The sequence below is a fragment of the Nycticebus coucang genome, chromosome 17, assembly GCF_027406575.1.
Source record: "Nycticebus coucang isolate mNycCou1 chromosome 17, mNycCou1.pri, whole genome shotgun sequence".
NCBI classification, from domain to species: Eukaryota; Metazoa; Chordata; class Mammalia; order Primates; family Lorisidae; genus Nycticebus; species Nycticebus coucang.
The window spans coordinates 127562-150480 of NC_069796.1; the positions used below are offsets into that span (position 1 = coordinate 127562).

At 40.6% G+C, this 22919-nt stretch overlaps 1 protein-coding gene across 2 annotated transcripts in view; it reads left to right on the top strand.

The window, feature by feature from the left end:
* Positions 1–22919, top strand: part of LNPEP (leucyl and cystinyl aminopeptidase) — a 139027-nt gene that overhangs the window by 99472 nt on the left and 16636 nt on the right. For both annotated transcript variants that reach the window (XM_053566715.1, XM_053566716.1), the window contains exons 9-13: positions 10266–10397; positions 12823–12983; positions 13217–13305; positions 19714–19897; positions 20994–21150. In XM_053566715.1, coding sequence (XP_053422690.1) covers positions 10266–10397; positions 12823–12983; positions 13217–13305; positions 19714–19897; positions 20994–21150 — 723 coding nt within the window. The remainder of the gene's footprint in view (positions 1–10265; positions 10398–12822; positions 12984–13216; positions 13306–19713; positions 19898–20993; positions 21151–22919) is intronic.

Here is a 22919-nt window from a genome sequence, read left to right on the forward strand (position 1 = left end):
CATAGAGTTTCTGGTAGTATTCAGAGATGATCTCTTGTATCTCTGTGGGATCAGTTGTTATTTCCCTTTTATCATTTCTGATTGAGGTTACTAGAGATTTTACTTTTCTATTCCTGGTTAGTCTGGCCAATGGTTTATCTATTTTATTTATTTTTTCAAAAAACCAACTCCTTGTTTCATTAATTTTCTGAATGATTCTTTTGTTTTCAATTTCATTGATCTCTGATTTGATTTTGGATATTTCTTTTCTTCTACTGAGTTTAGGCTTAGATTGTTCTTCTTTTTCCAATTCCATAAGATCTCTTGTGAGATTGTTGATGCACTCTCTTTCTGTTTCTCGAATGTAGGCATCTAAAGCGATGAATTTTCCTCTCAAAACTGCTTTTGCAGTATCCCACAGGTTTTGGTAGCTTGTGTCTTCATTGTTGTTATGCTCAAGGAAGTTAATGATTTCTTGTTTTACTTCTTCCTGCACCCATCTGTTATTCAACAGAAGATTGTTTAATTTCCATGCCTTTGGGTGGGGTCGAGCATTTTTGTTAGAGTTGAGTTCCACCTTTAGTGCCTTATGGTCTGAGAAGATACAAGGTAAAATTTCAATTCTTTTGATTCTGTTGATATTTGTTTTGTGTCCCAGGATATGATCAATTTTGGAGAATGTTCCATGGGGTGATGAGAAGAATGTATATTCTTTATCTTTGGGGTGGAGTGTTCTATATGCATCTATCAAGCACATTTGTTCTAGGGTCTCATTTAAATCTCTTATATCTTTGTTTAATTTCTGTTTAGAGGATCCGTCCAGCTCTGTAAGGGATCCTCTGTAAGGTCCCCTGTTATTATGGTATTATCAGATATCATATTGCTCAGACTGAGTAAGGTCTGTTTCAAGAATCTGGGAGCATTTAAATTGGGTGCATGAATATTTAGAATTGCAATGTCTTCTTGTATTTTTCCCTTGACCAATATAAAGGGACCATCTTTGTCTTTTTTGACTTTAGTTGCTTTAAATCCACATGTATCTGAAAATAAGATTGCAACTCCTCTTTTCTTCTGAATTCCATTTGCCTGAAAAATTGCCTTCCAACCCTTGACTCGGAGCTTTAATTTGTCTTTTGAAGCCAGGTGTGTTTCTTGCAGACAGCAAATGGATGGCTTGTGTTTTTTAATCCGGTCAGCCAATCTATGTCTCTTCAGTGGGGAATTCAAGCCTTTAACATTTGTTGAGATAATTGATAAGTGTGGTAGTATTCTATTCGTCTTATTTGGTGAGAGTCCATTGCTTAGTTTTATCTTTTGCATTAGTGTGGAGGTTAGGTTCTGTCCTTTAATTTCTGAGTTCTTACTTTGCTGCTGATCCATTGTGCTGGTCAGTGTGCAGAACAGGTTGAAGTATTTCCTGTAGAGCTGGTCTTGTTGTGGTGAATTTCCTCAATGTTTGTATATCCATAAATGATTTGATTTCTCCGTCAATTTTTAAGCTTAGCTTAGCAGGGTACGTAATTCTGGGCTGGAAATTGTTCTGTTTAAGTAGATTAAAGGTAGATGACCATTGTCTTCTTGCTTGGAAAGTTTCATTAGAGAAGTCTGCGGTCACTCTGATGGATTTGCCCCTGTAGGTCAACTGGCGCTTACTCCTGGCAGCTTGCAGAATCTTTTCTTTTGTCTTGACTTTGGACAGGTTCATCACAATGTGTCTTGGAGAAGCTCGGTTAGAGTTGAGGCGACCTGGGGTCCGATATCCCTCTGAAAGCAGTGTGTCAGAATCTTTGGTGATGTTTGGGAAATTTTCTTTTATAATATTCTCTAGTATGGCTTCCATTCCTCTGGGGCATTCTTCTTCCCCTTTGGAATTCCTATAACTCGTATGTTGGAACGCTTCATAAAGTCCCATAATTCTGACAGTGAACGTTCTGCTTTCTCTCTCTTCTTTTCTGCCTCTTTTACTATCTGAGTTATCTCAAGAACTTTTGTCTTCTACCTCTGAAATTGTTTCTTCTGCATGGTCTAACCTGTTGCTGATACTTTCCATTGCATCTTTAAGTTCCCTAATTGACTGTTTCAGTTCCTTCAGCTCTGCTATATCCTTTTTATATTCTTCATCTCTTATTTGATTCTGTTTTTGGATTTCCTTTGGTTATTTTCCACTTTATTAGCAGTTTCCTTCATTGTTTCCATCATTTCTTTCATTGTTTTCAACATGTGTATTCTAAATTCTCTTTCTGCCATTCCTAACATTTCTTTATAGGTGGAATCATCTGCAGTAGCTACCTCATGGTCCCTTGGCGGGGTTGTTCTGGACTGGTTCTTCATGTTGCCTGTAGTTTTCTGCTGATTCTTCCTCATGAGTGATTTCTTTTGTCTGTTTCCTTTCTTTTGTCTAATTTTCCTTTCACTTCCTCTTGCTCTTTAAGTTCTCGTGCCTGTGGACTAAGGGTTACAGGACCAGAAGGGTGAGAAGGTTGAAGAGCAAAAAAGGGATGAAAGAAAGGAGGACCGAGTGATAAGAAAAGAAAAAAGAAAAATAGAGAAAGGAGGGGGGTGGGTAAAAGGTATATTGACAGAAGAGAGGCACAGAAAGAGGGAGACAGAGCAATATAGGTGTACAGTAGGGTACTTTGACACAACCTTAAAAAACCCCCACCTTCTGGGGGTGCCCAGTTGGGTGGTTCCCTTGAGGTCAGCAACTCTTTGCTAACCTGATCAGACACAGTACCCCACCTCCACCAAGTAGAGAGGAAAGACAAAAATGCTATAAATCAAACCAAAACAAGCAAACAGAAAACTTTACGGGATAAAATTGGGTGAAAAACCAAATAATAGCAGTAGAAACACTAGCAAAAATGAAGTTCTAGTTATTGAAAAATGCAGCAATGGGAAATTATAATTAAACTAGAAAAATTGAGAAAGAAAAAGGATCTATATGGAAAAGGTTGAAATTAAAAAACAAAGCAACATCAACATCAAAATAAACAAAAAAAACAACCAAAGCAGTATGTATATGTTATTGAATATTGTCTGGGCAACACGTGGTCTTCTGGGGTATGAGATGTTAATCACAGTTCTGATACAACTGGAGACTGCTGATTTCTCAAACCCCAGCAGGTAGACACCCTAAATCTCTGTTCAGCCCACTTAAAAGGCACTTTGAACTTGTAAACTTGCTGAGCAGAAGCTTTCCCAGGAAAGTGCTTGATCATTGCTCAAGTGGCTATCCACTTACCCAGTGTGCCAAAACCAGTCTCACTCTGCCCCTGAGGGTTAGGGCTGCAAGGCGGCTCAGACCCCCCCTTAGGCTACTTGGTCGCTGGGTTACTAGCTCCCACCCGATTCTAGCTCTGTGACCCTGAGGGCGGAGCTTGCCGGGGCAGATTGCTCACAATGGCTCCCTGTGACCCACAGCCGAACACTATTAGCTCCATCTGGCTCAGCGGCTCAGACTGGGGCCCTAGACAACGGCCAAAGTTCTCCGTACTTCCGCTCAGGCTCTCCCCAAGGCAGTTCAACTGAGTGCCAAGTCCAAAGATACCAAAACAGTTCACAGGTAAGGCCTTTCTGGTTTGCAGTCTCGCTGCTACTGAACTTACAGTTGCGGGTGGGTTTAGACGGATTGAACACATGCGACCACTTGACGTTTTTCCACTGTTTTAGTCCTCCTCTTGGGGTCCAGAAGTCTCTCGCTGACTCCCTGCATCCTCACAGAGGTGATGATAGGCAGATACCACCAGCCAGAGATGTCTGGAGTCCTACCTCCCCAGACTCATGGTGCCCAGATGCAAGGAAGGTGTTACTTGGCCGCCATCTTTCTCTACCTCTACCTTCTATTTAAATCTTGATCTTAGCTTTTGTGGTGAGGTTTTTTTTTTTTTCTTTCTCTCTCTGTCCTTTTAAATTTTATGACCAGTATTCCAGACAGTTAACCAGATCTTACAGCAATACATCTCTTAGGGTTTTTTACTCTCCAGATCTACAGGGAGAACAGGTTCAGGGAAGGCCCCAGCAAGCCTCAAGCATGGCTCAGAGGAGAGATGGGTTCTAAAGTCAGGGTTGCCAAAACAAGTAAGCAGAAAGATTATAAGAATTGCAAATTTAATTCCAGAATCAGAACACAGAATCTGGCTTTGGGGATGAAGAATAAGCAGAAAATTAGAAACCCCACTAGGGTCACCATAGGTCAGAGAACAGAAAAATAGGAAAAGTGAATATATCGCTTGCCTCCTTTTTCTGGTTATCAGATTTATAAATCAATAAATTGGATATCTAAGCTATAGAAAGAAGAAAATATATAAAATGTGTGAGATATAATCTGTGTTATCAGGAAGCTCAAAATGTAAGTGACAGGTACTTAAGAAGCAATCAATACCCGAATGTGCCGAGTGAGTGCTACAGAGAATTTTTGCCTGGGGTGTTGAAGAGAAATGTTTTGGAGATAAAAGGGAATTGAAATGAGTTATGTGATAAAAATATAGGTGAAGAGGAATAGGAAAAGGAGGGTAGGCAGGAACGGAACAATGAGATCTGCAAAGAACAAGTCAGGCACACTAAGGAGCAAGGAGTGTTTGTGTAGACAGTACAAGTTTGACTGAGTGAAGCCTCGCATGTGTGACCCAGGCACAAAGGAGAGAGTTAGGGCGGCCCATGCACAGAAGGTCCTGCATGCCATATGGAGTCTGTTTTCTCCTGTAAGCAGTGAAAGCTTTAGAAGACTCTTGAACAGAGGAATGCCTTGATTAAAGTTGCTACTTAGGCTTAGGGGGAGGAGGATGGAAGCCTTAGATGGAAGCCGAGTAACAGCTTCCTTGCAACTGGGCATGGTGAGACTGGGGAGAGAAGACTCCAGGCAGCTCTGGCTGGTGGGATCTGCCCAGAAACATCCCTTTGAGGACACAGGGAGTCAGCAAGAGACTTCTGGACCCCATGAGGATGACAAAAGCAGTGGAGAACTGGCAGGTGGTTGCGTGTGTTCGTTTGGTCTAATCCCGCCGGCGGGTGTAAGTACAGCAGCAGTGAGATTGCAACTGGAAAAGACTTACCTATGAGCTGTTTTGTTTTTTCTGGACTTGGTATTCAGTTGAGCTGCCTTGGGAGAACTTGGGCAAGAGTGTGGAGGACTTTAAGCGTTGTCTGGGGCCCCAGACTGAGCCGCTGAGCCAAACGGAGCTAATAGTGTTTGGCTGTGGGCCATACGAAGCCATTGTGGGAGAACTGCCCTGGCAATCTCTGCCCTCAAGGTCGCAGAGCAAGGCTCTGGTGGGAGACCTTGGGCAAGTAATCTAGTGACCGAGTAGCCTAAAGGCGGGGACTGAGACACTTCACAGCCTTGGCCCTCTGGAGCCTAGAGTGAGACTGGTTTTGGCACACTGGGTAAGTGGACAGCCACATCAGGAGTGATCCCAGTGACAAGTGATTTCCTGGGAAAGCTTCTGCTTAGCCAAGGTTATCAGTTTAAAGTGCCTTTTAAGCAGGCTGAGGAGAGATTTAGGTTCTCAACCCTGCGGGGTTTGAGAAATCAGCAGAGGCCTCCAGTCTTCATTGCATATAACTATATCAGCATTGTAACTAACATCTGATACCCCAAAAGATCACCTGTTGCCCAGACAATATTCAGCAAGGGATATGTACTGCTTTGTTTTTATTTTTGTTTTTTTAATTTCAACATTTTTCCCTCTAGATTTTTCTTTTTTTTCTTTCTTCATTTTTCTAGTTTAAATATAATTTTCCATTGTTGCCTTCATTAACAATTAGAACTTCATTTTTGCTAGTGTTTCTACCTCTATTATTTGGTTTCCCCCCCAATTTTATCCCGTAAAGTTTTCTGTTTGCTTGTTTTGGTTTGATTTATAGCATTGAAAAAAGCCAACAATCTCATAGATCAATGGGCAAGAGACATGAATAGAACCTTCTCTAAAGAAGACAGACGAATGGGTAACAAACATATGAAAAAATGCTCATCATCCCTAATTGTTAGAGAAATGCAAATCAAAACCACCCCGAGATACCATCTAACCCCAGTGAGAATGGCCCACATCACAAAATCTCAAAATTGCAAATGCTGTCGCAGATGTGGAGAGAAGGGAACACTTTGACACTGCTGGTGGAACTATAAACTAATGCAATCTTTTTGGAAGGAAGTATGGAGAACTCTCAAAGAACTCAAGCTAGACCTCCCATTTGATCCTGCGATCCCATTACTGGACATCTACCCACAAGGAAAAAAATCTTTTTATCATAAGGACACTTGCACTAGACTGTTCATTGCAGCTCAATTTACAATTGCCAAAATGTGGAAACAGCCTAAATGCCCACTAACCCAGGATTAACAAGCTGTGGTATAAATACACCATGGAATTGTATTTAGTCATTAAAAGAAATGGAGACTTTACAGCCTTTGTATTAACCTAGATGGAGGTGGAACACATTCTTCTTAGTAAAGGTTCACAAGAATGGAGAAACAAGAATCCTATGGACTCAATTTTGATATGAGGACAATTAATGACATGGTCCGGGTGGGGAAAGTGGAGAGCAGAGAGAGAACGAAGGAGGGAGGGGTGGAAGAAAGGAAGAGCAGAGAGAGGGAAGGAGGGAGGGGGGTGGGGTCTTGGTGTGTACCACACCTTTTGGGGGCAAGACACAATTGTAAGATGGACTTTACCTAACAAAGGCAATCAGTGTAACTTGGTATCTTGTACCCTTAATGAATCCCCAACAATTAAAAAAAAAAAAAGAAAAGAAAAAAAGAAAGTTGCTATTTAGGAAAATTAAATTGGTTTCATTTTATAAAGTGTGGATTTCAGTGTAGAGAGACCTAAAGGTGGGAAATCTGCTAACATCCAGGCATGAAATGGCAAAGGTCTAATGGGGAGTAATGGTGAGGTCGGAAAGAAAACAATGGATGTGATGTGAGCCGAGCTGGGTGGAAGGAGTGTTCGGAGTTACTGATGAGTCGGAGTTACTGATGAGGTCAGGCAGGTGAGGGAGGAGCTGGAAATGCTTTCCAGGCGTAATCCTGACTGTCAGGGAGGATTATAGTACGGATACTGTTAACAAACAAGGAAGTCAGGCATTCAGTTCCCTGTATTAAATATGCTCCAAGCCAGGCACAGGTAGGTTCCTGTAGTCCCAGCTACTCAGGGCAGGAGTGTGGGCTGTGGTCCTGCCTGTAAGCAGCCTCCGCGCTATAGCCTGGGTATTATAGCGAGACACCATCTCTAAAAATTATACGCATTTTCCAGTTAGAGCTAATGCTGTGACTTAAAAGCCCACACTGGACCTGTTATTAAAGAAAAATTTTAAACTTGTTTACTTTGGCTCTGTTGTTACACAAAATTTAAACAGAGCAGTTATTTTAGGATTTGTTGTGACAGCTCTTTCTGCCCCTGACCCCAACCCTCCAAGCTTAGAATCAGTGTCTCTTGTCATGGTGTTTTCACAGCTTACTTGACCCCTGTCAGTATGGTAACTACTTATTTCAGAATTGGAATCAGGCATATATTTCATAAAATTAAGCAAAATAGGACACTGGATAATTTATCAATATTGTGTGGAGTTGAAGTAAGTGCCATTAGGGAAATGTGTCCAGCAGACACAATTCTGTCTCATTGTTTTCAAGCCTAACTGATGCAGGTCATCTTTTGAGTCATAAATCTGTTTGTTTAGCAAATCCTGCAAGTACCAACCTTATGCCAGCCATTGTTTCAGGTTCTGGGGATGCCTGGAGGAGCAAGGTGGACTGTGTCCCTTAGACACTATACAAATGAACAAATGAATAGGTGGTATGCTAAGTGATAAGTGCTAATATGGAAATAAAGCATGGTGAGGGAAATGGGAGAGACAGGGGAAATTCTGTTTTATATAATGTATCAAGGGTGGGCTACTAGTAAGGTGATATTTGAACACTTGTAGTTTTCTGGGATGATAGAGTTCCAGACAGAAGAAATAACCAAGACATAGAGCTTGTGTGCAGAGTTGATGTAGCGGGCCTGAGACTACTATCCTTTGAAAGCCCTGCTTGGAAGGTTGGCCTTAGGCTGGCATCTGAGAACTTGGATTTTAGGAGAGCTTCCACCATACCATGATAAGAGTGGCTTATTGTGCCTAAATTGTACCAACAATTTTGTTTGTGCTAGACAGCTCCTTTCCTTCGGCAAGTCTGGAATTTTGGTATATGTTGGGCAGAAGGTACTTATATCACTGGCCACCAGTAAAACCCTGGAATTCTTAAAAGGTTGTGCCTGGTTTCCTCTGGACTTTGCCCTGTGTACCTTTTTACTGGTATTCTTTCCCCTTAACAAGCCATGGTAATGCTTCTGACTGATATTGAGCCTTTTGAGTCTTTGCACAGCTTCACACTTCAGCCATTCATGGGGACCCCACATAGCTTGAGATATGAGATTGTTTTGCGTGTTCGAGCACCAGCTCCATTGTGTCTGTAGTAATCCACGCAGAGGGTAAAGGAGTTGCTGACGTCAGAGGAATTCTAAGGGGTCAGATCATTGTAGGCTTATTAGGCTGTGGTAAGGACCTTGATTTTACTCTAAGTGAAATGAAAAGCTATTTGTCAAGGAAGTACCATGGTGTGGCTTACTTTGTAAACAATCACTCTCATCTTCAATAGTACATAGAGTCAGGCTAAGAAGAAAAAAATTCCATTTCTTAGTGAGTGTGAGGTGCACATCAGACATCCAGGTGATGTCCTAAGCAAGCGGTTGGATATGAGTCTAGAATTCGGAAGCAAAGTCTGGTGAGATAAACTCGGGACTCTGGTAAAAAAAAAAAAAAAAATCTGGGAGTTGGGGAAATCAACTAGGAAGTAAGTTAGATAGAATAACACAGGTCCAAAGATCAGATGCCAGGGTGCACTTCCCTCAGTGGGAGGAAGAGAAGGCTCAGAGAAAGAGGCTGGGAGGCCTGGCCAGCAAGCAGGGCTCAGGAGCACCAGGGTCCAGCGCACAAAGACCTGTGAGGAGTGGTCGGTCAGTCACGGCAAGCACCTCTGTGTGTTAATGAGGGAGTGAGTCCCAGAGTTTGCCTGGATCAGCCAGGAAGTTCAGCAGGGATCTTCACAGGAACACTTCTAGGGAAGTATGATGGTCAGAAAATGGCTTAAGAAAAAATGGAAAGAGGAAGTGGAGATGGCAGATGCAGGGATCTTTGAGGGATCTTCCTGCAAAGGAGGAGCAAAAAATAACTTGATGACTGAAGGTGTGGAGTGAAGGAGTTACGGAGTCATTTAGTCCTTTAAAATGAGGAATGTTACAGTTTTTGTTTTGTTGATGGCAGTGGCACAGTACAGAGGGAAAGTTGGTAGAGGCTGGAGTGTGGTGTGAAGTACGAGAGCAGTAGACCATTAGTCACCACACTGGTAATCTTGATGCCTTCACATTGCTGCATTTTTATCGAAAGTGAAATTCTTTAGAAACTACTCAAGGACCACTGTGCAATAGGCATTCAGGTTGAGCTTTTCATTTTTTCCCTCAACTAGTGTACAGCATGGAAGAGCAAATAAAAACATAACATTTATGGGAAGAAATATAAATTGCCATTGAAGATAAAGAAATAGGAATTCTATGTTGAGTTAGGAAAGGCTTCTCTGGGGAGGTGGTGGCTGTTTTTAGACTGAGGATGATGACATGCTTGGGCAGATCTGGGGTGGCCTTCATGGTGGTGGCAGAGTGTGAGTTGTTGGTGTGTGTCTACTACCCTGTGCCTTTGTTAATTACAAACATTTTGAAGTGACTCTGCAGAAAGAGAGGTCTTGATTACTTTACAACATAATATGCTAAAATTAGAAGTTAACATACAGCCCAGCAAAGAGGCCTTGGAAAGCTCTGCCAGCTGTCTGTCTCCAGCAGCATGTGCCTATGAACTCACCTGGCACTTTAAGCCCTGGAGGTGGAGCTGAGAATGCCACAGAAAATTTAGCATGTTTTCCTATTAAAAATACATTTATAAATACTTAGCTTTTTAGCACTAACAATAAAACATTGGATATACTGGTAGGTCACACAGAATGGCTTACAGTGAAATTAGAACATATGGGAATTACTCCCATTATTTTTCAAATACTTTAAAATGATTTTAAGACAATTTGAACATAGTCTACATCTATTTATTTGGGAATAAATAACAAACGGTGTATCGTAACAAAGTTCTATATATGAAAGTATGTGTTTAGAATGATATTTTGAATTTTAGATTCTCAATTCCGTGCTCCACAGCAGTACTCTGTTATTTTCTTCCTTTTTTCTCACTTTTTTTTTTTTTAATAGGGAGCTTCTCTGTTGTTGATGCTGAAAAGTTACCTTAGTGAAGATGTTTTTCAACATGCCATCGTCCTTTACCTGCATAACCACAGCTATGAGTCTATTCAGAGTGACAACCTGTGGGATAGCTTCAATGAGGTGAGTGACTAGGGAAACTTACTCAGCTCCTACAGAAAGAAGAGAGCAGTGCTTCTGTTTCTGTTTTTATCATCTGTGTAAATAAGTTTGTGGTACCCTAGATAGTTATTTAAGAAGGGGTTGGAACTTAATATATAAATATTTCTGATGGAACACTGACTTCCATGTTAAGAAATGGGAGTATTGTTCTTACTTGTTCAAAAACATGTGTGGCCTTGGGTGGCCATCTTTATTCTGCACCTTAATCTTCATTCCTGCTTTGTAGAAACGTTTCCTTCTCTGTACTGATAAATAATCACTGTATTTTCATTATTTGATTTTTTTTTTCAAAAATCTCTTCCTATTTTGTATCTTTGTCCAGTTATTTTTCTCCCATTGATGAGTCTGCCCTCTGCTTTGTGAATCTCTTGTGCACTGTGGCTGTCTCCTTTAGACTAAGTGGCATCTCACAGGCCAACTCTAGGAGCTGCGTATGGCCCTTGGGTCGTCCTGCTGTCAGGGTTTTGTCACACCAGCAGAGATCCTGACAAGCATTGCGGTTAGTTAGAAGTCACCGTTGACAGCAGTACACTAACCCAGCCAGCTTAACGTATGTATGCTGACTGCTTGACCCTTACTAAGCATCTGTGTTTGATATCCTGACCTAGATGGATAGTTCTGCATTGCTTTGGGAAATCAGTGGAAGTTCTGGCCATCTTCCCCAGAAAAACCACATGTGTGTGAAACGTCACACACACCTGCTCACGCAGGGTTAAGAAGCCTGCTCTGTGTCTTGGTGATGTGATCTTCTTGCTTCCCAACTTTTGTGAGTCCTGGTGTTTTCTGGCTGTTAACCCTTTGCTAGGGGATACACTTTCCCTGCTCTTTGAGTTCTCTGTGAGAGAAGGGGTCAGTCATAATTACTCAACAGTTGCTTCTAGGCCACTGTTGTCTCTGAGCATGTAGCAGCATTTCATTTGGAAGCTGTTATTTACTTAGTACTCATTCTCTTACCTCTTGACATTTAGCACACATTTCTACATTCCTCACTGCACTTTGCACCATTGTTTTCCTGTCCCACCCTGGTCCCCCACGTCACCCTCAGGTCTCCCAGCATCCACATCAAGTTGTACACCTGCCCTGTGAGCACCTTCTGTAGGCCCAGGAGTACCCTGCTTTGGGCAAACCTATTTTCTCTCTAGCCTCTGGTTCAGAAATAAATAGGTCAGAGTCATGAGCAATATACAATGAACATCACAGTTAATTTGGTCAGATTTTCTCCATTCTTTTAAATAAATAGGCATCTGGTGACTGAGGTGAGGCTGCCATAGTGGAGTGATATTATCAATTTAGGTATATGATGACTTAGTTGCTTGCAAGTCAAATCCATATGTAATCTAGAAAAATAATTTGGATCATAAGTTCAACCTACATGCTTTAAAGAAACAGCTGTTCAAAAACTGCTTATCAATAATTGATCCCAGATGTCTTGGGCTGTTGGCATTAAAGGGTCTGTGCACCTCTGGCATGGATTCCAGATTTTGTAGGTAAGTACATGTATTTTCTGAGAAAGAAGACCTGTAACCATTAAAAAAGCATAGCACTGTTTTCTAGGAAGACTTAAGGTCAAGGCAGTTGATCTGCTTACATTTCACTCACTGAGGCTGTTGCCCCCAGGTGTCCCCCCTGGAGTCCCCACTGTGCTGGGCCTTAGAGACCATTGTTTATGAGGGTAAAGGCAGGAGAGGGAGAGAGCCGGACACCGAGGCTAGCAGGATGGAGCAGCTCAGCTTCTGCTTCTAGACCAGACATCATGGTTCAATCTTCTGAGGGTAGTGCAATGACTCAGAAGAAAGGTTATTCTTTCTCAAGGATTTTAATCTGAATGAGTTTAGGGACTTTAATCTTAAGGAACTGTGTGTGTGAACACATGCCACTCCCAACATGGCACTTTTCTCACTCCCTCATTGGCACTTAATTCTATCCCAAGTTATTTCCTGTCAGCAGCCGCTCATTTACTCATTTGCCTAGATTAGAAGTATAAACTCAAGATTCATGCTCCGTGTGTGTTGTTTTGTTTTTTTTGCAGTTTTTGGCCAGAGCTGAATCTGCCACCTCTGTTATAAGGGGCCGGTGCCCTACTCCTTTAAGCCACAGGCACCGCCATGTGTTTTTTTTTTTATTAAGACAAGGTCTCACTCTGTTGCCTGGCTGGAATGCATTGGCGTCACAGCTCATGGCAGCCTCATGTTCCTGGGCTCAGGTGACTCCTCCTCAGTCCCCCTGGTGCAGGGATTGCAGGTGTGAGCCACCACGCCCTATGTTAACATTAAATGTGGTCATAATAGAATGTGGTAGGGAAAGTGGGCTACAGACAAATTAAACTGTCCAATTTTTGTGACCAAGTTTTGTTTCTAAGCAATAATAATTTATTCTTTTTTTCTAGGTCACAAACAAAACCCTAGATGTAAAGAAAATGATGAAAACCTGGACCCTGCAGAAAGGATTTCCTTTAGTAACTGTTCAAAGAAAAGGAAAGGAACTTTTTATACAACAAGAGAGATTTTTTTTAAATATGAAGCCTGAAATTCAGCCTTCAGATGCAAGGTACACACCCTTTCCTTTCATGCTCTTTTACATACTTGAGTTGAAGTATTTTTAAATGTTTTTCAATGGTAAATTCTTATTAAAGGTAGTAAGATTACCCCTTCTTGAGAATAGCTTGAAAAATTTCACCTTTCTGCCCTCCTTAACTTCCCTCACCAAAAACCCAGCAAATCACATGTAACTAACTGGAATAATGAAAAGATTAGCAATTTTCCGATATTTTCTTTTCACAGCTACCTATGGCATATTCCACTATCCTATGTTACTGGAGGAAGAAATTATTCAAAACATCAATCGGTATCGTTACTGGACAAGAAATCAGGTTTGACTATAATTAATACCTTTCTGATAAGAAATTAGGTAATATTAAAAATCTGACTGAAGAGCAGATAGGAGGTCACACTACAGTGTGTGCCGTGAGTCCCACCCCAGACACGAGTACAGTCCTGCAGTTCCACACTTCCTGCACAACATCAGCCTTTATTCACGTAAAATAAGGAACCAAAAGCTGCAGGCAACATGCAGGCAGTAGAAAATAACGAATATCTGTGTTTTTATATCCTAGTTAAGTATTTTATGTGACAAAGTGAGAAGTAGTAAAGTAGAGCAGTTTCTTAAAGTGTCCTGTGCTGTCTGATTGTGATAACAGTCACCCTTAGTGATGCTCATGTAATAAAAAGGGTGGTTTGTGACCTTAACTTGGACTGAATAGTCACTATGGTATATCCTTCAGACATGATACATATCTTTTGGTAATGAGAAAGTAGACCAAACACACTCTGACAGCAGACAGGAGGGGATGATAAAATGTGAAGGTGGCACGTGCTGACTGCAAGGTGTCTACAAAAAGCAGCTGAAATGTGGTTTCTGACCATGTGTTAGATCCCTGTGAAGGCCACACCGCGTGTCCTCTGAATGTAAACCCTAAAAAAATAAAAGGCTCTTGGGTTCTGTAGGAACCATTAGTGATGCTTCATTGTAGATTAGTGATAAAGGGAAAGTTTCTGTTTGAATCTGGATCTGTATTTAAGCCTATGTTCTTGAGAGGTGAGTATAGCTTAGAGCCAGGAGAGCGGATTTTGTAGCCAGATTGTCTGGTTAAGTCCTCCTCTCTGCCACTGACCACTTGTATGGTTTTAGATGAGTTACGTCACCTCTCCCAGCTTCCTTCCCTCAGCTATTGAGAGGAAAGTGATGATACTTACTCTGTGGGGCTGTGGTGAAGTTAATTGGTTCATTTATATGGCACATCCACAGCAGTGTGTTACATACCAAATAAACATCAACTGCCATTGTTAATGTTGTCACTGAAAAAAATCTTTAAACATAATGTAACTATATTATATAAAATCTGGAAAATAGAAAACAAATTTTTGTTAGCCTGTCATGATTATTTTTTAGTCATTTTTAATATTTTTTTACTTAGTTGAAATCATTGTGTACATGTATTTTTTGTATCTTGCCTTTTCTCTTTTTGAGAAATTTATTTATTCATTCATTCATTTGTTCATTTATTTATTAATTTTAGAGCTGGGCTCTTGCTGTTTTGCCCAGGCTGGCCTCAAGCTCCTGAGTAGGGCTTATAGGCGTTTACTATTATGCCTGGCTCTTGCCATATTTTTTTTAAGTTACCATATACAGTATTTGTATTAATTTTCCCTATTGTTAGATACTTACTTTACCATTTATCTTTATAAGAAAAAAAATGCCTCAATAAAAATTTGGGGTCTTAAATGCATAAACTTTTTCTTAGGAATGCTTGTCAAAAATGAAAACTGCTTTGCCTTCTGTGACTTGATACATAGAATTAATTGCCCTTCCAGTGTGTGGCCAACATTTGATATACTCCCGGAATACATGAGTGTGACAGTTTCATCGCAGTGTGACCACAGTGGAGTGTTACAGAGACAACAGCAATTTCCTGACGTAAAGTCCTAGGAGCAGGTGGTGACATCATCATTCTCTGAAAGCATAGCTAGAGGCGCAGGGGATTGCTCTGATGAAACAGAACTCTAACCTCACATGGGCCCTGGAGAGATCATCTCTGATGCAAGAGAACAGGCAAGCCAGCTCCCTGCCGCCCACAGCATAGGAAAACATGACTGAAGAATTTGATAGGGACCAATAAGGAAATTTTTTTAAACCTCCTGCTAGTATGTAATCTAATATGTTACTTTTTGATGATATGAGAAATATTTGGATGACAGGAAATCTGTTTTATTATCTCTTTTTAGATCAGTTTACATGTGAGGTTATTAAACTATTTTTGAGAGTTTAATCCCATAGACTAACTCATATTTCCCTACTTTAGCCAGCATAGCCCTTACCTGGCATTCACTGCACAGAAATACTTGCAGCAGCTTGAGCACCCGGCTCTGCCCACTGTCCCTGGGCCTTTGCGGGGGCTGGCTCCCTTGAAGAGCACCTGCTCTCTTGGCCTTGACCTACTCCTGCTCATTCTTCAGAACTCAGCTCAGCCTTTACTTGTTCCAAGAGGCTCTCTTTCCCCCATGATGGCCCCGTTCACATGTCTAAAGATGTTCTCCACTTCCCCACCTGTAGTGTAATGTAAATGCTGCTTCACTTCTACCCAGCCCTGCATCAGATGTGTCTGCCATCGAGGGTAGGGATGGGATGGTGGCTAGCACTCAGTAGGCACACAATAATTTACTGAATGAATAAATTTTAGTGTATAGTAAAGTGACTTGATTTCAAATACCACTATAAAAATTCTAGGAAAGGAGTTTTCAAAGACTGCTGAAAAGATATCTTCTATTTCCCTTCATTTGAAATGATTCTTAGTGAAGGACGATGTACAAAATGTGCTATAGTGTACCTGGTTCAGTCTGGAGCTGCAGCTGGGCCCCACATGATGCTGCACCTGCCACTGCCTCTGCACAGTGTGACACAGGTGCTGTCGTAATTTCTGTTATTCAGGGTCTGAGAGTCCACACTGGAAACATCCCATCCTTAACAAAAGTGTTTGACCCTGTAGACAGTTGAGTCTTCTTGGCTTCTAATGCTCCCAGTGAGAAGTACTATTATTTTGATATCATTTTCAATTTTTCTACTCTGAAAAGAAATGTGGCCAAGAGGGTGACTTCAGGCCTATTTTATGCTGTGTGTCTTAGTGCAGTGTTATCCTAATGCTGTCTAGTTTGTTACGACTACAGTGTATTTTCATGTGTCTTCAGGATTAGTCCCTTAGTTCAGTCCTATGTGGGATTTATATTTAGTCAATATCATTGTCACTTTTCCTCTGTACATGGACGAGAGTTTTGAACAATTAACATTTGTTGTGCATAGGAAGAGCTGGAAGGGGCCATTTTCCTGGGCAATTATTGGAGAAATTATACTAAAAAAAATTTTCCTCTTTCCTTTCTACCCCCACCATCCACATCTTACTTACACCTAATATCTTTAACTATAGGAGGGTTTTGTATTAAATCTAACTTGAAACATTATTTTCTGAAAGGATATCACTGTACCGGAAACACTGCTATGAAACTAAAAAGCAAGTCACTAGGGAGGAAGGTGGCTGGGAAGAAAGGAGGAAGAAGGGAATATAGTAATTAAAATATTTACCATCTGCCATTCTCTGCCCTTGCCTTTTCCTCCCTAATCAAATAAAGGAGGAAGAAAGGGGTCCTTGAGAAGGGGATCTTCTGAATGGGGTATAAGGCTCACCTACCTGAACCCTGTACCCTGTTTTAATACTTTAAAGCTTCTTTGTAAAACAGTAGTTTGTTTTCATTGCTCATTGACAAATTTTTTTAAAAAATCACTATTAGATCACTTCATCTGGGCTTTTGGCATTTTAGATTAGAGTTGCTCATTCTTTTTTACTGTACAATGGGTTGTGCAAATTGAACCATTAATCTGTTAATGATTATAATAAATTAAGAACATGTGCAGATAGCCTCATACACATTTGAACTGCAGGATATAGTTGCTTCCCAACTGTGTAAAGCTATTATTTTTTATTTTTTTTAGAGACAGAATCTCACTTTGTTGCCCTTGGTACAGTGCCGTGGTGTCACACAGCTCACAGCAACCTCCAACTCCTGGGCTTAAGTGATTCTCTTGCCTCAGCCTCCCGAGTACCTGGGACTGCAGGCGCCTGCCACAACGACCGGCTATTTTTTATTGCAGTTTGGCCAGGGCTGGGTTTGAACCTGCCACCCTTGGTATATGAGGCCGGCGCCTCACTCACCAAGCCACAGGCGCCGCCCAAAGCTATTATTTTTTGATACCTGTGGTTTTAGTCCTTTGTCTGATGTTCAAGAGAACTGACAGGGACTAGCATCAGTCTTCTGTGCAGTTGGCTGCCCTGCTTCAGTCCTGTCATCCCGATGACAGTGATGATTTCATGTGGGCTCCCAGATGTATCCCCCTTCTCTACCACCCAGACCTGGCTGGATTCTCAACTTGGTGACTTGCTCATCAGCCTGGACACCATGCGTCAGTGTCCCCACACCCACCCATCCAGCAGTCGCCACACTGGTCATCCCTGGCTCCTCTGGGGCTAAGGGGGGCATGGGGCCTGCAGTCCTCCTTCCCAAGGTTCTTTCTTGGTGAAACCTCTGTAGGAGGTTATGTTTGGTGACCTGGAGAGTGACAAAGCATATTTCATTAATCACAGGCTTGTTAAAGTGCTTCCCACTCAGGGCAGCTGCTGCTGCTATCGAGAGTGTCCCTGACGCCGCTCAGCTGGCCTGGAAGGGTGACACGCCCTATGCAGTTGGTCTTCCCTAATCAACAGAAATTAGCATGTAATTTTTAATGGAAAAGAATTATTAGCTTATATGCCCTACTTAGACATGAGCAGAATGTCTTTTCATTTTATTTTATTTTACTAAATAAAATACATATACAGTATCAGTAGAATTGGAGTAACAAAGATATTAAAAGAATTTGATGAATTTGAATAATCCATGCTTTTGAGATTGACATAATTGTAAGGCTTCAGGTACTAACATAACCCTTGGGTTTAAAACATGTTTATAAAGCATTTTATATACAAAAACTTTACTACATAAATTATTATGATGTGAACATTTTAAAACAGCTTAAATATTTCAGAATAGGAGATTGGGATCTGATAGGTGAAAAATGATCAAACAAATTATGTATAGATCTGTATAAAATATTTAATCAACTAAATCATGTTTAAGAAAAAGTTTGTAGGAAACATAAAATTCTGGCATTGTCTAAGTTTAGTTTTTTTTTTTACTCTTTTTCTTATAATTTTAGAAATTTAAAAAGTATTCATTACTATAAATGGAGGAAAAAAACAAATTTTATTTGGATGTGATTTTATACTATTTTTTATGCTATAGCCTTTATTTGTTTGCTCATTCACTAGTTCAATAAGTATTTTTTGAGCACCTGCTAGGTGCATTGTTCTAGGGGCAGTAAACAAACAGTAAATTCATGGAGCTTATGTTCTAATAAATAGTAAGCCTCAGACACTTAGAAGCATGCCCCTATTATATTAAGTCTACATCCTTGTCATCAACTTTATCAAAGTACATTTCTTGATTAGTAATTTGAGAATTTCTAAAATTTATATATATGTTTTGTAGTCAGATAGCTCTTTGTTATTCATACATGAGTTTAAATAATTCCACAGCCATTTCTAACAGTGCCCTTAGCATTTCTATGTGTAATACTAGGGACCTGAAAAGTGCTTATCACTTTTCTTTTCTTTTAGCTTAGTTGTTTCTTATTTCTCCCTAATGAAACTGTAAGCCTTCCCTGATGTTTATTTTGCTGACTTTGAACTGTGTGACTTTTCCAAATGGCTTTGTTTGTTATTCCTTCACTAACACTACAGTGATGCTGACTGACCTGGCGCGTGCTGTCTGTGGTCCTGCTGCCATCTTCCCGATGCCCCACCCTGCATGCCGTCTCCCTCTTTCCCTCTCTCCTGTCCTCTCCAGCCGTGATGAGCTCGGGCTGGGCAGCCAGTCCAGTGCGTGGATGCCATGCACACTCTCTCTGGGCCTTGAGCACTTGGTCTTGGCTCTACATTCCTCTCTTGGCTAACACCTGTATGTTGTGAAGTCTCTTAGAAGAAAGACAACTTCGTGGTTCCAGTGACTCCGGAGGCTAAGGTAGGAAGATGCCTTGATCCCAAGAGTTAAGATTCAGCCTGGGCAACATAGCAAGACCACCATCTCTTCTAAAAACAGCAATGAAAATAAAAAGAGCAAGAAATGATAACTTGGATGTCATTTCTGTTTTTTTTTTATAGACAGAGTCTCGCTGTGTCACCCTGGGTAGAGTGCAGTGACATCTTTGTAGCTCACTGCAACCTCAAACTCCTGGGCTCAAGTGATCCTCTTGCGAGCCTCCACAGTGCTAGGATTACAGGCAGGAACCACCGTGCCTGAATGTCGTATTTTTCAAGAAGCCTCTCCTGATCTTCCCTTGGGAAATGAAGCATTTCTTTTGTGTGTTTCTGTTGAATGCTTTATTTTCTTTTTCTGTCAGTAGCTCTTAATGATACATATTTTCTGTTTTGTTCACGGTTCGATTTCCAGCATCCAGCCTAGAGCCAGACATGCACAGTAAATAAATAATTGTTAAGTGACAGTGGTGACACTAGCACAATAACTGCACTGGGAGGCAAATAACCCATCTTAACTTTGAATCAAACCACTCATCTCATTTTTTTCCCTTACCCTATTGTCTTCTTTCTTATCTGTCCTGTTTTGGTCTCCATCAGGCATTGTCAACCTTACAGAGGACGTGCAGTGGGTCAAAGTCAACGCAGACATGAATGGCTACTACCTCGTGCATTATGCCAGTGATGACTGGGAGGCACTGATGACACAGCTGAGAGTGAACCCTCATGTTCTGAGCGACAAGGACCGAGCCAACCTCATCAACAACATCTTTGAACTTGCAGGGTAGGGTAAACTTGCCTCAGCTTTGTTTTGTTTTGTTTTGTTTTGTTTTTAAAAGTCTGTTGAGGTGAAGAACATTTATGGAAAGTAGTTTGAAAGAACTAGAATGTGTTGGTGCCATTCATTCTGGAGGATCAGGAAAATATAAGACATGCTCTTTGCCTCCAGGGATTTCATGACCTATGTAGAAACATCAGCTACAAACATATTGAACAATTAAGTAACATAAGACAAGATATTTAATAATAATTTGGGACTAGATACCAAAAAAAACACGATACATATTTTTCTGAATAAATTGATAAAGGAGTTTGATTTTCTCTAATTTCATAAGAGAATTCTTTCCAAGCATCAACTAGTGTCAGCATGAGGTTTCATGCTGACCTGTTGGTTGTGAGGTTGTGTCACTGACTGGCACTTCCTTGTCTGTGTGCCACTTGGCTTTTTAACCACCTCACATCTTCTGCAATCCCAAAGTCAAAAATAACAGGGACCTCATGTAAAGATACAGTATTACCAAATTGGATCAATAATGAGCTTAGAAACGCAAGGAAGACTCAAGCATATTCTGTCTGACCTTGTTGCACCCATTTGGTTAATTTTTTATGACATGACCTTCTTATATCATCTCAGCCATCACTGCATTATTTTTATAAATGGTTAATTTAAATATACTATATATAAATTCACTTTGCCTTAAGAAGTTTGACAAATTCTCATACAACCAACAATTTTTTTTTCTGATTCAGATATTCTCTATGCTATACCCTTTCCTCTGGTAAATATGAGTAATTAACAAATAAATAAATTAATACTTTTACCTTTTCTCACCCAAGACACTGTAATACTTTAGGTGAGTCAGTAGCAATTTAGAGAAAAACATAAGGCACAAAAATGAGCTTTGTTGAGGTTTAGCTTTGTCTTGAAATGCATCTTTTACCTTGGGCCACATAAACTTAATCAAATACAAGATTTAGTATAACTTTACAGAATGCTACTCTAAGCTTAAATTTTTGGTCTTCCAGAGTTACCATCAGATGTAAAATCTTACTCTGGGTACTTCTCTGCATATTCACCCTTCTGTTCTTTTATTCATTAGCCTAGGCAGAGTGCCTCTCCAGAGGGCCTTTGATTTGATCGATTATCTTCGAAATGAAAATGATACTGCACCTATCACTGAAGCCCTGTTCCAGACAGGCCTCATCTTTGACCTCCTTGAAAAGCTGGGCCGCATGGATCTGGCCTCAAGGCTTGTGGTAAGGCTGCTCTGCTGCTAGCCCTGCACATCGCTGCCTGTGGCTCCACTCAGCCAGGAATGAGCTCAAAGGCAGCCAGGGTTCTGCTTTCTTTACTTCCTTGGCTGTGAAAACCTTGAATCAGAATGTCGTTGGTCACCATGTAGAGCTGATAAAGGCTTAGTATCATATGATCTTGTTTGAATATGAAAATACAGACTTTGACACTGCTGTGAAAATGGGGTGACGGGAAAACATTATTTCTCTGTTCAGTTCCTGTTTTATTTTCATACAATGAATGCTTGACCTTTTGAAAGTAGATCTCATTAATTTTTCAGGGATCATTATAAGATGGCAGTCACATTTGTTGAGAATATTCTGTGTAGGAGTTCTTGCTGATAACCGTCTAATAGATAATGGTGCTGGTAGGTGCAGCTTTCTCTGGGACCTCTAAAGGAGTCTCAGTGTTGGAGTGTTTCACCTGTCTCAAAACAAGTTGCTTGCTCTAAGCTAGTAGTATCTTGTTATTAGATGCTTCCAGTACTAAACTATTGAATGAATCTTTAAAAACTTATAAGAGACTGAAAAATTTTTTTATTTTTATCTAATTCTTTAAATTATAACATTCTGACAAAAGAGTTTGCTTAAAAACTAAACAGATTTTTTAGGGCCCCAGGCAAAAGGCAGCTTTCAGAGAAAGAAAGAAAATATTAGACCAGGAATTAGATAAGTTTTGGGGGGTTTTGATATCCTACTCACTAGTAAAAAGAAGAGGTTGGATTAAGTAATTTTTTAGAAAAGTCACCCTCTTTCTGCCTCCATTGTTCCTCACATCTCTCTCATCGCATACATGATTCTTACGGGGATGTGGGGCAGATGGCCACACAGATTGTGAAGAGCTCCCTCCTCAACAAGTTTCAGATCTGACCCCGAGGAGGTGCTTCAGCAAGATGATTTCTGAGGTGTCTTCTAATGGTTAAGATATTTACAGTAGTAGCGTCTGTTTCATTAGGCTTTGCGCTAGCAGGCCTAATACGAAACAGTGCCTGATGTATGAGCTGGCCAGCGGTGGCACTCAGTAAATGCTGAGTGAATGTGTGAGTGACACTCACCACACCACGTAGATTTGAATGCTCACTGCCTCTGCACACCGTGCTTAGTGCCTCGTATGTGTGGATTACCTCGGGTACCATGCACGCAGTGCCAAGGCAGGGATTTCTACCTCTACCACATGAATGAGGACACTGGATTACTTTTCCAAAGTCACATACCTAGTAAATTAAAAGCTGAAATTCAAACCCAGATTAATTTTACTCCAAACCCTGTTCTTCGTCTTATGTTGCCATGTTTTAAATTAGTGTTCTAACAGTGTCATCTTTTCAGCATGCTTTTGTTGGAAAAATTAAGGTTTTCTTTCTTGGTAAGTTTTTTTTTTCTTGTTAATACTGAGATTTTTACATTAAGAAAAGCTTATAGATTATGCATCTCAGGGCTAAAATAATGGAGCTGCATCTAGTTGTTCTCTTGAAAATGAAGTGTCAACTTATGAGATACTTTAATATTTGAAGTGTTAATAACTATACATTTTTACAGTATTTTTGTACCTTTCCAAGAAGTATGCAGGTAACTTACAAGTCTCATTAAGACAAACTTAGAATCCAGTATCAACCCCCTACTGTTAGGGTGGTAAAGTGATTGACCACGAGCCAGCCAGACGTCTGGGCATCTATAGTTTAGAGCTAGCATGAACAGCACAGCTATGAACGTTCTTATATGTGTCTTTAGTATGA